The sequence below is a fragment of the Sminthopsis crassicaudata genome, chromosome 4 (assembly GCF_048593235.1).
Source record: "Sminthopsis crassicaudata isolate SCR6 chromosome 4, ASM4859323v1, whole genome shotgun sequence".
NCBI lineage: Eukaryota > Metazoa > Chordata > Mammalia > Dasyuromorphia > Dasyuridae > Sminthopsis > Sminthopsis crassicaudata.
In genome coordinates this window covers 304,576,834-304,591,197 of record NC_133620.1, presented here as the reverse complement: position 1 = coordinate 304,591,197, position 14,364 = coordinate 304,576,834, and the positions used below count along the sequence as shown (strand labels likewise).

At 32.7% G+C, this 14,364-nt stretch overlaps 1 protein-coding gene across 4 annotated transcripts in view; it reads right to left on the bottom strand.

Annotated features, from left to right (window-relative positions):
* TBCD (tubulin folding cofactor D) overlaps positions 1-14,364 on the bottom strand; it is a 436,500-nt gene that overhangs the window by 354,656 nt on the left and 67,480 nt on the right. For all 4 annotated transcript variants that reach the window (XM_074264992.1, XM_074264995.1, XM_074264993.1 and 1 more), the window contains exons 9-10: positions 8,796-8,841; positions 3,940-4,072 (exon numbers count right to left, since the gene is read on the bottom strand). In XM_074264992.1, coding sequence (XP_074121093.1) covers positions 3,940-4,072; positions 8,796-8,841 — 179 coding nt within the window. The remainder of the gene's footprint in view (positions 1-3,939; positions 4,073-8,795; positions 8,842-14,364) is intronic.

The following is a 14,364-nucleotide window of genomic DNA, read 5'->3' as shown; positions in this document are numbered from 1 at the left end:
TACCTGTTATCTACAAATACCATTATCATAAATGCTTTTGAAATCTGTTCACAGATAATCCTCATGAAAATTTGTTTTAAATCAGTAGTTGCTCATGTTTTAGAGTGTTTTGGGTAAAAATCTATGATTGCTCCCACATATCTTCCATTCTTTCAGATAACTTATGAATCAATCTCTTAGTACTTTCTCTATAAGATTTTACAAACAAGATCATATGACTACACTCAGTTGCCCACATTGTTCTTTTTCTTATCATTATTCTTTTTTCTAGCTTTAATGTTGATCTTTCTTTAAGAAAGTGATTGCCTGAATACAAACAGGTAAGTGGTTCAGTAATGAGTCATTTTCTGTCATTTAAAATATAATCAATTTTATTTTTTCTGATATTATCAGGTCTTTTCCTTTCATTTTTCTCAACCATTCATCCTTAGAAACACTTTTCAAGTGCTAGGTGATCTTTCATGAATGAGAGTCACAAGGAATGGTTCTCACTTCTACCTCTAGATCACACCTTTGCCATCACTTAGAAACTTTTCTAAGATTTATATTATCTATATTATTACCGTAACCAAATCTTCATTACAGTCCTTAATAAGACTCCAGCCATTCCCTCATGTTTTTTCAAGAAATTGACAACCTGTCTCACAATGTTCCTCCCTAGCCCAATTCCTTGCCTTCATAACTTAGGGATTTCTATGTTTTCATACAATCTTTTGCTTCATGTTCCGTGACCTTATTTTTCATGCCACCTCAGTCATCCCAGGAAGACTGTTAGATTCCTACTTCTATGGAAGCTTCCATGACCATGAATTCTGAAATTTCTTTCTTATAATAACTATGCTTCCATTTCTACCTCTGCCTTACTCCTCAAAAACCTATCTTCTTCATCTTCATTGTAATCACAAGTGTCTCTACCTTCTCCTGTTCTTGCAGTCTATCACACTCACTATGGCCTTAATCTTTTGGGAGTTCAATTATTCTAAATAGTTCCTAAATGTCCAACCTTCCTAACATCCTTTTTCTATACCTTGTTCTCTATTCATAAAGTCATTATTCTGCTTCAAGTCTTCATCAGTTCTTTTACCTGGATTACTGCCTTACGTTTTAATTATTCTCTCTACTCATTTTTCACATGGAAACCAAAATATCACTCCCTTTCTCAAAATTTAGGTTCTCCCTACTGCCTCTGAGATTTAAACAATCTGCCATTTAAACAAATCAGTAGTCCCTCATCCATATTTTCAGACTTACCTCATAGTACTTCCTCTCTTATACGCTAAATTCTAACTAAACTGATCTACTTATTGCTCCCTAGGCTCAACATACTATCTCCAATCTTCATTCCACTACACAAGCTGTCCTTCTTGATTGAAGGCACTCTTTTACTTATGTTTTTTCAGAATCCATAGCTTCCTTCTGGACTGAGTTCAAGAAACATTTCCTATTCAAAGTCTACTAAATCTGAACATTTATTAGTATTTTCTTCATCTCTGAGTAAAATTTTTCTTTTCTTTTTTTTTTTTATTCATTTTTCCAAATTATTCACTCCCTCCACTCCCTCCCCCCAATGACAGGTAATCCCATACATTTTACATGTGTTACAATATAACCTAGATACAATATATGTGTGTAAATACCATTTTCTTGTTGCACATTAATTATTAGCTTCCGAAGGTACATGTAGCCTGGGTAGATAGACAGTAGTGCTAACAATTTACATTCACTTCCCAGTGTTCCTTCTCTGGGTGTAGTTATTTCTGTCCATCATTGATCAACTGGAAGTGAGTTGGATCTTCTTTATGTTGAAGATTTCCACTTCCATCAGAATACATCCTCATACAGTATTGTTGTTGAAGTGTATAGTGTATATCTTCTGGTTCTGCTCATTTCACTCAGCATCAGTTGATGTAAGTCTCTCCAAGCCTCTCTGTATTCCTCCTGCTGGTCATTTCTTCCATAACCTTCATATACCACAATTTACCCAACCATTCTCCAATTGATGGACATCCATTCAACTTCCAGTTTCTAGCTACAACAAAAAGAGCCGCCACAAACATTTTGGCACATACAGGTCCCTTTCCGCTCTTTAGTATTTCTTTGGGATATAATCCCAATAACAGCAATGCTGGGTCAAAGGGTATGCACAGTTTGACAACTTTTTGGGCATAGTTCCAAATTGCTCTCCAGAATGGCTGGATTCTTTCACAACTCCACCAACAATGTATCAGTGTCCCAGCTTTCCCACATCCCCTCCAACATTCATCATTATTTGTTCCTGTCATCTTAGCCAATCTGACAGGTGTGTAGTGGTATCTCAGAGTTGTCTTAATTTGCATTTCTCTGATCAGTAGTGATTTGGAACACTCTTTCATATGAGTGGAAATAGTTTCAATTTCATCATCTGAGAATTGTCTGTTCATATCCCTTTGACTATTTATCAATTGGAGAATGGTTTGGTTTCCTATAAATCAGGGTCAGTTCTCTATATATTTTGGAAATGAGACCTTTGTCAGAACCTTTACTTTTAAAAATATTTTCCCAATTTGTTACTTCCCTTCTAATCTTGTTTGCATTAGTATTGTTTGTACAGAAACTTTTTAGTTTGATGTAATCAAAATCTTCTATTTTGTGATCAATAATGATCTCTAGTTCTCCTCTGGTCATAAATTCCTTCCTCCTCCACAGGTCTGAGAGGTAGACTATTCTCTGTTTCTCTAATCTATTTATGATCTCATTCTTTATGCCTAAATCATGGACCCATTTTGATCTTATCTTGGTATATGGTGTTAAGTGTGGATCCATATCTAATTTCTGCCATACTAATTTCCAGTTTTCCCAACAGTTTCTTCCGAATAATGAATTTTTGTCCCTAATGTTGGTATCTTTGGGTTTGTCAAAGATTAGATTGCTATAGATGTACCCTTTTTTGTCCTTTGTATCTAATCTGTTCCACTGATCTACCGTTCTATTTCGTAGCCAATACCAAATGGTTTTGGTGACTGCTGCTATATAATATAGCTTTAGATCAGGTACACTTAGACCACCTTCCTCTGACTTTTTTTTCATTAGTTCCCTTGCAATTCTCGACCTTTTATTCTTCCATATGAATTTTGTTGTTATTTTTTCTAGGTCATTAAAATAGTTTCTTGGGAGTCTGATTGGTATAGCACTAAATAAATAGATTAGTTTGGGGAGTATTGTCATCTTTATTATATTCGCTCGGCCTATCCAAGAGCACTGAATGTCTTTCCAATTATTTAAATCTGACTTTATTTTTGTGGCAAGTGTTTTGTAATTTTTCTCATATAATTCCTTATTATTCTTTAGTAAATGGATTCCCAAATACTTTATACTCTCAACATTTGTTTGGAATGGAATTTCTCTTTGTATCTCTTGCTGTTGCATTTTGTTGGTGATATATAAGAATGCTGAGGATTTATGTGGATTTATTTTGTATCCTGCCACTTTGCTAAAATTCTGAATTATTTCTAATAGTTTTTTAGCAGAGTCTTTGGGGTTCTCTAAGTATACCATTATGTCATCTGCAAAGAGTGATAGTTTGATTTCCTCATTTCTTACTCTAATTCCTTGAATCTCTTTCTCTGCCGAGGCTAGCGTTTCTAGTACTATATTGAATAGTAATGGTGATAGTGGGCAACCTTGTTGAGTAAAATTTTTCAATAAAATATAAGTTTTCAAAAAAAAATGTTGCTTTCTCTATCTCAAATACCTAACAGTGATTTTCAGAAAATAGATAATATTTATTAAAATTATTATTCAACTGAATTAATTTTTATATGAAAAATAAAGAGCAAACTGATCAATCTTTGAAATATATCATGCAAGACATTCTACCATTGCTATATGTGATATATTTGGTTTTTTGTGGTCAAACAAATAAAACTGAGAAAAGAAAAAGTTCATAGTTTGTCAACTAACCTCCATTTTGCCAACTTGGGTTTGAGAAAAGTCAATCCAAGTCGCTGAACAAGCTTCACACCAAGTTTTCGGAGAAGAGTATGATTACTTTCTGACAGCCTGCAGTTATCAAGGCACTCAAGCACAGTGGATGCTGCAAAACAGAGTACATAGTCATAAATATTTGGCAGAAATCATTGGTTATGTGAATTTCCAAATAATCTTTACTTAAAATATGGTAAATCTCTATACAGCCTTTAAAGATTTTGCTTATGTTTTTATTACTGTCATATAATGGTATAAGTTTAAATTAGTTTTCCTATGCATGTCAATTCAATTAAACTGCTAAAGTGAATTGGCCCAACGACCCAGTGAAACATGGCCCACATTTTTATCTAACATGAACTTTATAATATACCTATTCTCTGCACAAGAGCTCTGGTCTTACTGTGTGTTCTGATTAGAATCCTCTCCCCTTTTTTCCCTCTATCCAAATCCTATTGATTCTTCAAGACTCAAACCTCACATCCTCCATAAAACTTTCCCCTGATAACCTGATACCTATTGTTCTCTTTCCTGAATGTCCAAAGAAAATGTGGTCTGATAAAAACATTTAATTATTGTTCATTTAATACTTTGCAGAACATTATGAAGAAAAAGTTATGGCAAAGCTATTAGAGAACCAACTTCAAAGTTTGGATAACAGTGGTTCAAATTCTATACCACATATAGTAACTATATAGTCCTCAGAAAGTTACTTCCAGGCTATTTTTATTTAGACTATAATTTGCTGACCCCTAATCTACAATGATGAAATAACAGATATAGAAGAAGAAGGAAAAAAAGTATACTCTTTTTGTACTGTTCTATAATTTTTTCCCATAAACCTAATACACTGCTGAAGGCAGACTAAGAACAAGGGCTATTTCATTTTTTACTTTGTATCCCTAGTGTCTTTCACATTGTAGATACCTGACAAATGTTTGTTGAATGGAAATGAAAGTAGTAATATTCTTCACTTATAAGATCACAGCAGGAATATAGTTTAAACTTGGGTAGGTTGCAGGGAGACATGAAGTTAAAACAAGTTATATTTCCTTCCCTAATAGAGCAAACAGTCTATTATGGAGGTTATAAACAAGATAACTATATTCAAGAGATACAGAAGCAAATATATAGTGGTTAAACAACAGGCACTGGATCTTTCTATAGGCAGACAGGAAGGTGAACAATTGGTATTAACATTATCAAGGAAAGTTTCATGGAAGGTGTGAGGTTTTGGTTTTGAAGTTATGTCCTATGTCTGATACATTCTATATATATGACCATGGGAAATTAATTTAATTTAGTATTCCCAAATAATTAAAATTATGAATTCTCAATCTGCATCAAAGGAAGAAAGTTCCTCATATGGATGAAATCACAGTTCACCTTCCACACACACCTCTCAGAAGGAAAAAAAAAAAAAATGAGAAAAAAAAATTGAGAGAGAGATTTGGGAGTATACAAACCAAAATTTAAAAGCTACAAAGTTAGTCTGATAATTTCAAAATACGAATGTGTTTACATGCAACAGATAGCTTCAGTTCAAATCAAACATTAATCACCTAAAAATGAAAGACAATGTAAGTCCTGCTCTAGTTTTATTTATGCGATTTTGTTCTTTTCAATTTAATATTTTATAGTAAGTTCTAAAAGTTTTGCAGTGACCCACTTAACAGACAGAATACAGTCAGACAAAAAAAAAAAAAAAAAAGTCTACCTGTCAAGACAAACCCAAGAACTATATGAACACAATTAGAAAACACTTCTCACACAAATAAAACTCAGATCTAAACAACTGGAAAAATATCAATTGTTCATGGCTAGGGCGAGCTAATAATGACAAGTCTGCCTAAATTGGTCTACTTGTTCAGTGCCATATCAATCAAACTGCCAAAACATTATTTTATAGAACTAGAAAAAATAACAAAATTCATCTTGGAAGAACAAAAGATCAAGACATTTCGACATTTTGACATTAAAGGAATTAATGAAAAAATGCAAAAGATGGTGGCTTAGCACTAACAAACCTAAAACATATTACAAAGCAGCGGTTATCAAAACTATTTGGTATTGGCTAAGAAACAGAGTGATGGATCAGTGGAACAGATTAAATACACATGACACAATAATCAAGGCCTATAGCAATCTAGTATTTGATAAACCCCCAAACTCCAACTTCTGGAAATAAGAACTCACTATTTGACAAAAATTGCTTGGAAAACTAGAAAATAATATGTCAGAAACTCAGCACAGACCTATATCTCATACTCCACACCAAAATAAGGTCAAAATAAGCATATATTTTGTGTATAAAGGATGATACCATAAACAAATTAGGAGAACAAGAAATAATTTACCTATCAGATCTATGGAGAAGAAAGGAATTTATGACCAAAAAAGAATTAGAGAACATTATGAAAGGCAAAATGGACAACTTTTATTACATTAAGTTAAAAAGGTTTTGCACAAACAAAACCAACAGAAACAAGATTAAAAGGGAAATATAATGCCGAGGAAGAAAAATCTTTATAGTCAGTATTTCTGATAAAGGTCTCATTTCTAAAAAGTATAAAGAACTGTGTCAAATTTATAAGAATACTAGTCATTCCCCAATTGATAAAAGGTTAAAGGTCATGAACATACAATTTTCAGATGACAAAATTAAAGCCATCTATAGTTATATGAAAAAAAAATGCTCTAAATCACTATTGATTAGAGGAAATGAAAAATAAAACAACTCTGAAGTATAACTTTATAGGACGGCTAAGATGACAGGAAAAGATAATGATAAATGTTGGCGGGGATATGGGAAAACTGGGACACTAATGCATTATTGGTGGAGTTGTGAAATGATCCAACCATTCTGGAGAGCAATCTGTAACCATGTCCAAATGGCTATAAAACTATGCATGTCTTTTGATCTAGCAGTGCCATTGCTGGGTCTGTATCCCAAAGAAATCGTAAAGAAGGGAAAAGAACCACATGTGCAAAAAGTTTGTAGCAGTTCTTTTTATGATAGGAAAGAATTGGAAAATGAATAGATGCCCATCAATTGGGGGATGACTAAACAAGTTGTAGTATATGAAGATAATGGAATATTATTGTTCTATAAAAAATGACGAACAAGATGATTTTAGAAAGGCTTAAAAGATATACAAGAACTGATGCTGAATGAAACAAGCAAAACCAGGAATATAGTATACACAATAACAGCAAGAATGTGTGATGATCAACTATGAAAGGCTTAGTTCTTCTCAATGGTTTAGAGATCCAAAACAATCCTAACAGACTTTAGCCAGAAAATGCCATCTGCATCCAGAAAAAGAATGAAAGAGATTAAATGTAAATCAATACATGCTATATTCACTTCTTTTTTTGTTTTTTTTTTCTTTTTCTCTCCTATGGTTTTTCCCTTTTGTTCTGATTTTTCTCTCCCAACATGATTCATAAAGCAATATATGTTAAAAATAATTTTTTAATTATCTAAATTAAAAAGTCAGATATATTATTAATAAATCAAATATTTCTTTTATAAAATAAGTGTAAATAGAAAAAAAAAGATTTTTCATGTTATTATACAATAGTCTGAAAAGTATATATATTTATGCTAAGAATGGATTTAATAGTCTGGCAATGTAATTGGGCCCTAAAGGATCTCATTTCATAATGTTTTCTTTGAATATGTGTTGCAAATGAGAGGAGAGTATAGTTCGATCTTTCCTTTCCAGGTTTTTAACAACTTAATACTAGGAACAACATCTTTTTTAAAAATCAAGAGGGTGGAACAGAAAGCTAGAGCATCCAAAAAAAAAAAAAAAGGGTCCAATGCTTTCCCCAAATTCCATCAAAGTAAATAAAATCTAAAGATATGAGGCTTTTAGAAACTCTTCATGCTCCCTATTTTAATGTCAACAAGCATTTAGTAAGCATTACTATGTGTCAGGCACTATGTTAAGCAATGAGAATACAAACACAAACTGAAAGAATGACAATTTCTGTCCTCAAGAAGCTTTGTGGAGGAAGATAACATTAAAAACAACAACAACAAAAAAAAAAACTTTAAAGAAGGGTCAGAAAGGAGATGAAAGTACCTAGAATGGGGAGCATTACAGAGCTGGAAGAGTTAGGAGTACAGCCTGAAGAATAATAAAAATATGGCAGTCCTAGATTTCTTTCTTAAAATGAGGTTCTGACAGGAGCGAAATCAGAGAGAAAGACATATACAGGATACTTCCAATGTGTGAAGTCCATGGCTAGAGTTAAACTTAGAAGATGAAGAAGTCTAGAGAGAGAAGGGAACAATGAGGAGAGGAATGAAACCCAGAGATGGACCTTACACAACTCTCCATGCTCCAAGAAACAAACCAATTATTGAAAAGTACAGAATGTGTCATATGACTTTTGGATATGGGCAATGAAGGAATTTCTTTTGTTTGGCTTTGCATATTTGTTACAAGAATTTTGTTTTTCTTTTTTTTCCAATTGTGAGGATTAAAAGATATGAGAAAATATTGATTTTGTAGATGAAAAAATATATATTTTTAAAAAGAAGCAAAGTAATTTGAGCATGAACAATGATCAAAATTACTATGCTGCTAGTGATTTAATAAAATTTCCAGATGAAATGAGGGGAAAAAAGTTTTAGTAGTAGTATAAGAAATAAAATTTCAAAACACCTATACAATTCTCAAAATGAAAGGCACAATCAAAAAGTAATTTAAAAGTAATTAGGTCAAAATAGCCAAAAAGACTATTTATTTGCATATTATAAAATAGGAGTCTCATTCAACCATATTAATTACAAAACACCAAATTATAAAAATATTACTTACCATAGGGTAAACAGCTTTCCCGTGTTCCATGCTTAAATACCTGTGCCTACAAGAGGGAAAAAATGCTTTTGTAATTATTTGAAAATATATTTTTAAACTTTAAATTACAGCAAGATCCATTTTTAGCCATTGCAAAATTCTGACCCTTAAAAAGCTTATCAAGGAAACAACACTAGAAAATGGTGCTTTATGTTGCAAGAAGCAAGAACAAATGATTTGAAAGGAAATCTTTAAAAAGCTCACTTTCTATAAGAAAGCAAAGATAAACAAAAGGGAAATTAATCTGAATAAGTTCAGAGCCTAGTTCAATAAATCAACCAAATAAATTCTTAACATGAACATCTTCCTGATTTCTGACTTTTCTTCTTTGGGGGGATTATTTCTCCATTTCTCTTATTTATGTAAACACCATTACCAAGTACCACACAGTGAGGCAAGAAAAAAAAAACTAAAAATCTGAAAATAAAAACTCTACTGCCCCACTGTCCCACAGAAAAGAACATGAGGCTTTTCCCCTCTCTGCCAGAGAACTGAAAATTTATCATTAAAATGAAAGTGGTACCAGGCAAAAACTGAAGGACCTTTCCTTCCCTTTCAAATAAAACTGATACCTAGGATAAGTATAAAAATATAGGTCTTCACAAAATGTAAGGCAATGTTTAAAAACTAGATCATAAGAGTAATAGATTTGGACCTTTAAGGAAATTCATTGGCTATCTAGTCCAACCCCATTTTGGTGATAAGGAAATTGGGGTTCAGAAAAATGGGGGAAAAAAATTTGCCCAAGGGCAAAGAGGTAGGATTTGAATCCAAGTGCTCTTTTTACAAATAAGAACACCATCCCAAATGGTTTCTCTTATCAAATAAAATATACCTGAGAAAAAGAAAAGAACAATCAATTCATAATTTTCAAAGATTTACTATATAACAATCAATCACAGTTTTCAGAGATGATTATATAAAGAATAAATATGCAAGTTAAGCAATAAAAATTGAAAAAGGTAAGATAAACAAACAGAAAAATGGTATCATGCTAAAAGTATAATAAACATTGAAAAAAATTCTAATATATCTATACCAAAGAATATGATGGCCAATTCTTAAAGGAGAAAAATTTTGCAAAATAACAATAATACAAAGTAATGATAACTTTAATACTCTCTCCTAAGAATTGGATGAAACCAACAGAAACATAAATAAGAAAGAAAATATAATACAAGTTACAATAAAGAAAATAAGAGCAAGAAACTGAGAACGACATTAACATTAGTTGATCATAAAACAAAAAAAAAATCAGTAACAATGAAACATATGGAAAATTACAATTAAAGCAGTCCTCAAGCAAAAATTTTTATCTCTAAAAACTTATATGATAAAAATAGAAACAGAAATCATCAATTTTAAAACATTTATAATCCCAAAACATTTATAAAGATTGAAAAGCAGCAAAACAATGAGCTGTGAAAATAATGTAGAGAACTAATATATAAAAGGTTACCATACTCTGGCAAATCAAGACCTCATCCAGAGAACCAAAGAAGAGAGATAGCTCAAATAACAACCTATATTACACTATACTAAAAGGGAATGACATCTAACTAGAGGCAGTTTTCTCCCCAGAAGGCACTTGGGGCAGAGACTAAGGCTGATAAAACATGAATTCTCCAGCATAAAAGAGGATTGGGACAGCTTTGCAGTCCAGCTCAAAGAGATACTAAAATCAAAAGGGAAAAAAACAGAAAGTAAGCAATAAAGGACTATAAGAGGGAGGGAAAAAAACCAAAAAACTAAAAACTAAAATTATTAGAGAAATCAAAAGGAAAAAAATTTACATAAGGTACTTGAACATAGCTGAGCAAAACAAAAATAAAAACATTAATTAAAATCAAAGAAAGATGCCTTCAAAATCAGCAAAACAATTCCATTTTGATTGGACCTATAATTTCATTAAGAAACTAATTACAAGTATGATTTTTGAAAATCTATAAATTTGGACATCCTTCTCACACTAGACTGAATACTAAGTCCTGCTGATTTTCCTTTACGATACTTTGAAAATTGATCATCTGAACTATATCAAGTCACTAATTTAGTCCACATATTCATTTTCTCATAACTAGCTTAATTTGCATATTATTAAAGTACTTGAGAACAAGAGAGTGTCTTTTTTTGGGAAACAGAATGAAGGGAAATACATAGTTGGGTAATCATTACTGTGAAAAAAAATTCACAGTGAGTTTCTCTAATACTTTATTTCTTAAACATACATAGAGAAATATAAATTAAAGCAACTATGAAGTTCCATCTCACATCTTTCATACTGGCACAGGTGACAAAAGAGAAAAATAACAAATAATGGAGGGGCTGTGGAAAATAAGTATACCAGTATATCTTTGATAGAGCTATTATTGAAAATGCCTTATTGAAAGCAATTTGTAACCGTGTCCAGGCTCTATCAGTTTTCTCTAAAGAGAGCACCCTAAAGAGGGACAGCATCTTTCATCATAAGTCCTATAGAATTGTCTTGGATCATTGTATTCCTGAGAGTAGCTAAATTATTCATAGTAGATCATCATACAACATTGCTGTTAGTATGAACAATGTTTTCCTAGTTCTGCTGGCTTCATTGCATCAGTTCATGTAAGTCTTTCCATATTATGTGGGAGCATCCTACTCATCATTCCTTAATGATTCCATCACAATCATATACAACTTGTTCAGCCATTCCTTGCTTGATGGACATATCCTCATTTTCCAGTTCTTTGCCACCACTAAAGAGTTGCTATACATATTTTTGTATACATATGTCTTTTTCCTTTTAGTTTTTTATCTTTTGGGGCTACAGACCTAGTAGTGGTATTGCTTGGTCAAAGGGGTTTATAACCCTTTGGGTATAGTTTCAAATTGCTCTCCAGAATGGCTGAATCAGTATACAACTTCACCAACTGTACATTCATATTTTAATTTTTCCACATCCTCTTCAACATTTGTCATTTTTCTGTCATAGTAGCCAGTTTGATATGTATGAAGTAGTAGCTCAGAATTGTTTTAATTTGCGTTTTTCTCATCAGTGATTTAGAGCATTTTTATAAGATTATAGATAATTTTGATTACTTTTTCTGAAAACTGCCTGTTCATATTCTTTGACAGTTTATCAACTGAGAAATAGCTCTTATTTCTACAAATTTTCAGATGAATTAACTTAAACTATTTGTAGTCATATGAAAAGGTGCTCCAAATCACTATTGATCAGAGAAAGGCATATCAAAACAACTCTGAGATACCAGTACACACCTGTCAGATTGGCTAAGATGACAGGAAAAGATGATGACAAATGTTGGAGGGGATGTGGGAAAACTGGGACACCAATACATTGTTGGTAGAACTGTCAAAGGATCTAACCATTCTAGAGAGCAATTTGGAACTATTAAGTTCTTACTAAGTGCTAATGAGAGAATGAGAGGTTGGTACTTAACAATTCTCTAGTTCTGGTCTTTACTGGGAGTTTAACCCCTGTGAACTCCTGGGGAGGAGCTTGCATGCTTAGGAGGAGCAAGTTCATTGGTTGAAGTAATTTTTCCCAGAAGCCCTTGCATTATCCCATGCCCATTCTCTGGGAGGATAAAAGAGGGCAGCACTCTAGAGAAAGAGTCTTGTCTGGACCAGACTTGAAGTGGCTCTCTGGAGGAAGAAGTCTCTCCTCTAGACCAGAGAGCGATCAGCAGTTTCTTGAGACAACAGCACATTACAGGAACTATGCTCAAAAAACTATCAAACTGTGCAAACCTTTTAATCCAACAATGTTTCTACTGGGATTATATTCCAAAGAGATCTTAAAAGAGGGAAAGGGACCCACATGTGCAAAAATCTTTGTGGCAGTCCTTTTTTATAGTGGCAAGAAACTGGAAACTGAGTGGATGTCCATCAACTGGAGAACAGCTGAATAAATTATAATATATGAATGTTATGGAATGTTATTGTTCTGTAAGAAACGACCACCAGGACAATTTCAGAGAGGCCTGGACAGACTTACACAGCAACAGTAAGACTATATGACGCTCATTTCTGATGGACATAACTCTCTTTAACAATGAGATAATTCAAATTATAGATTTGGATATATGAATTATACATCCACTTGTTCAATGATGAAGAGAGCCATCTACACGCTGAGAGAGGGCCATGGGAATTGAGTGTGGAACACAACATAGCATTCCCACTCTTTCTGTTGTTGTTTGCTTGCATTTGTTTTCTTTCTCAGTTTTTTTTTCTTCTTTCTTGATCTGATTTTTCTTGTTCAGCAAGATAACTACATAAATATGTAAACATATATTGAATTTAACATATATTTTAACATATTTATCATGTATTGGACTATCTGCCAGCTAGGGAAGAGAGTGGAGGGAAGGAGGGGAAAATTTGGAAAAAAAGGTTTTGCAAGGATCAATATTGAAAAATTATCCAAGCATGTTTTATAAATAAAAAGCTTTAAAAAAAAAATGGCAACATTGCTGAAAACACCATATTAAAAACCACAGAAGCAAACACATAGCCCTGCTTCACAAATACAAAATAATTTTGAGAGAGGAGGGTGCTAGCAACTGAGCAAATTAAGAAAGTTGTCATATTGGAAGTATAACATGAATTAAGCCTTTAGAGAAACTAGGAATTACACAAGGCAGAATTATAGAGAGAATATATTCTAAGTATGGGAGGGTATCCTAACCAAAGATATAGTGATTTGAGATAGAATACTATATGCACAAAATAGCAAATAAGTCAATTTGGTTGAAACATGGAGTGAAAAAGGAAAGACTTCCCCTTATGATGCTCTAGTTTAAGGGAATAGTTACAATTTTTAAAGGTATATATATTTTATAAAACACCTGAGTTTCCTTAAATATTATAAGCCTTAGTTAAAATAAGATTTATAAACTTTTAGAAGGGATATCTTAGAGATTATCAATTTCAATTCTCTCACTTGACAGACAAGAAAACGAACTACGAGGCAAAGTACTTTGACCAAAGTCACCCAATGAGTTGCTATTAGAGCCGATATAGATTCCAGGTCCCTTGACTCTCAATCCAAATCATTATATTACTTCTTCCTTTAAGGCACCTGAATTGAAAACTGAAGTGACACAAAAAAAAAAAAAAAAAAAAAAAAAAAAAAAAGATTATAGGCAAAGATGAGAATAACAGTGTTCCAGGCATATATTAAAGTTTAAAGGGAGTTGGAGACCCAACTTTGAAATTATCTTTTAATCACAATTCAATAATGTAAGTCACTAGGGCAAAGGTAATTTTAAAAAATAATAATAATGCCAGCCATTCTGGAGAGCAATTTGGAACTATGCTCAAAGAGTTATCAAAACGTGCAAATCCTTTGATCCAACAGAATTACTACTGGGCTTATATCCCAAAGAGATTTTTAAAGAAAGGAAAGGGACCTGTATGTGCAAGAATGTTTATGGCAGCCCTCTTTGTAGTGGCCAGAAACTGGAAACTGAGTGGATGCCCATCAATTGGAGAATGGCTGAATAAATTGTGGTATTTGAATATTATGGAA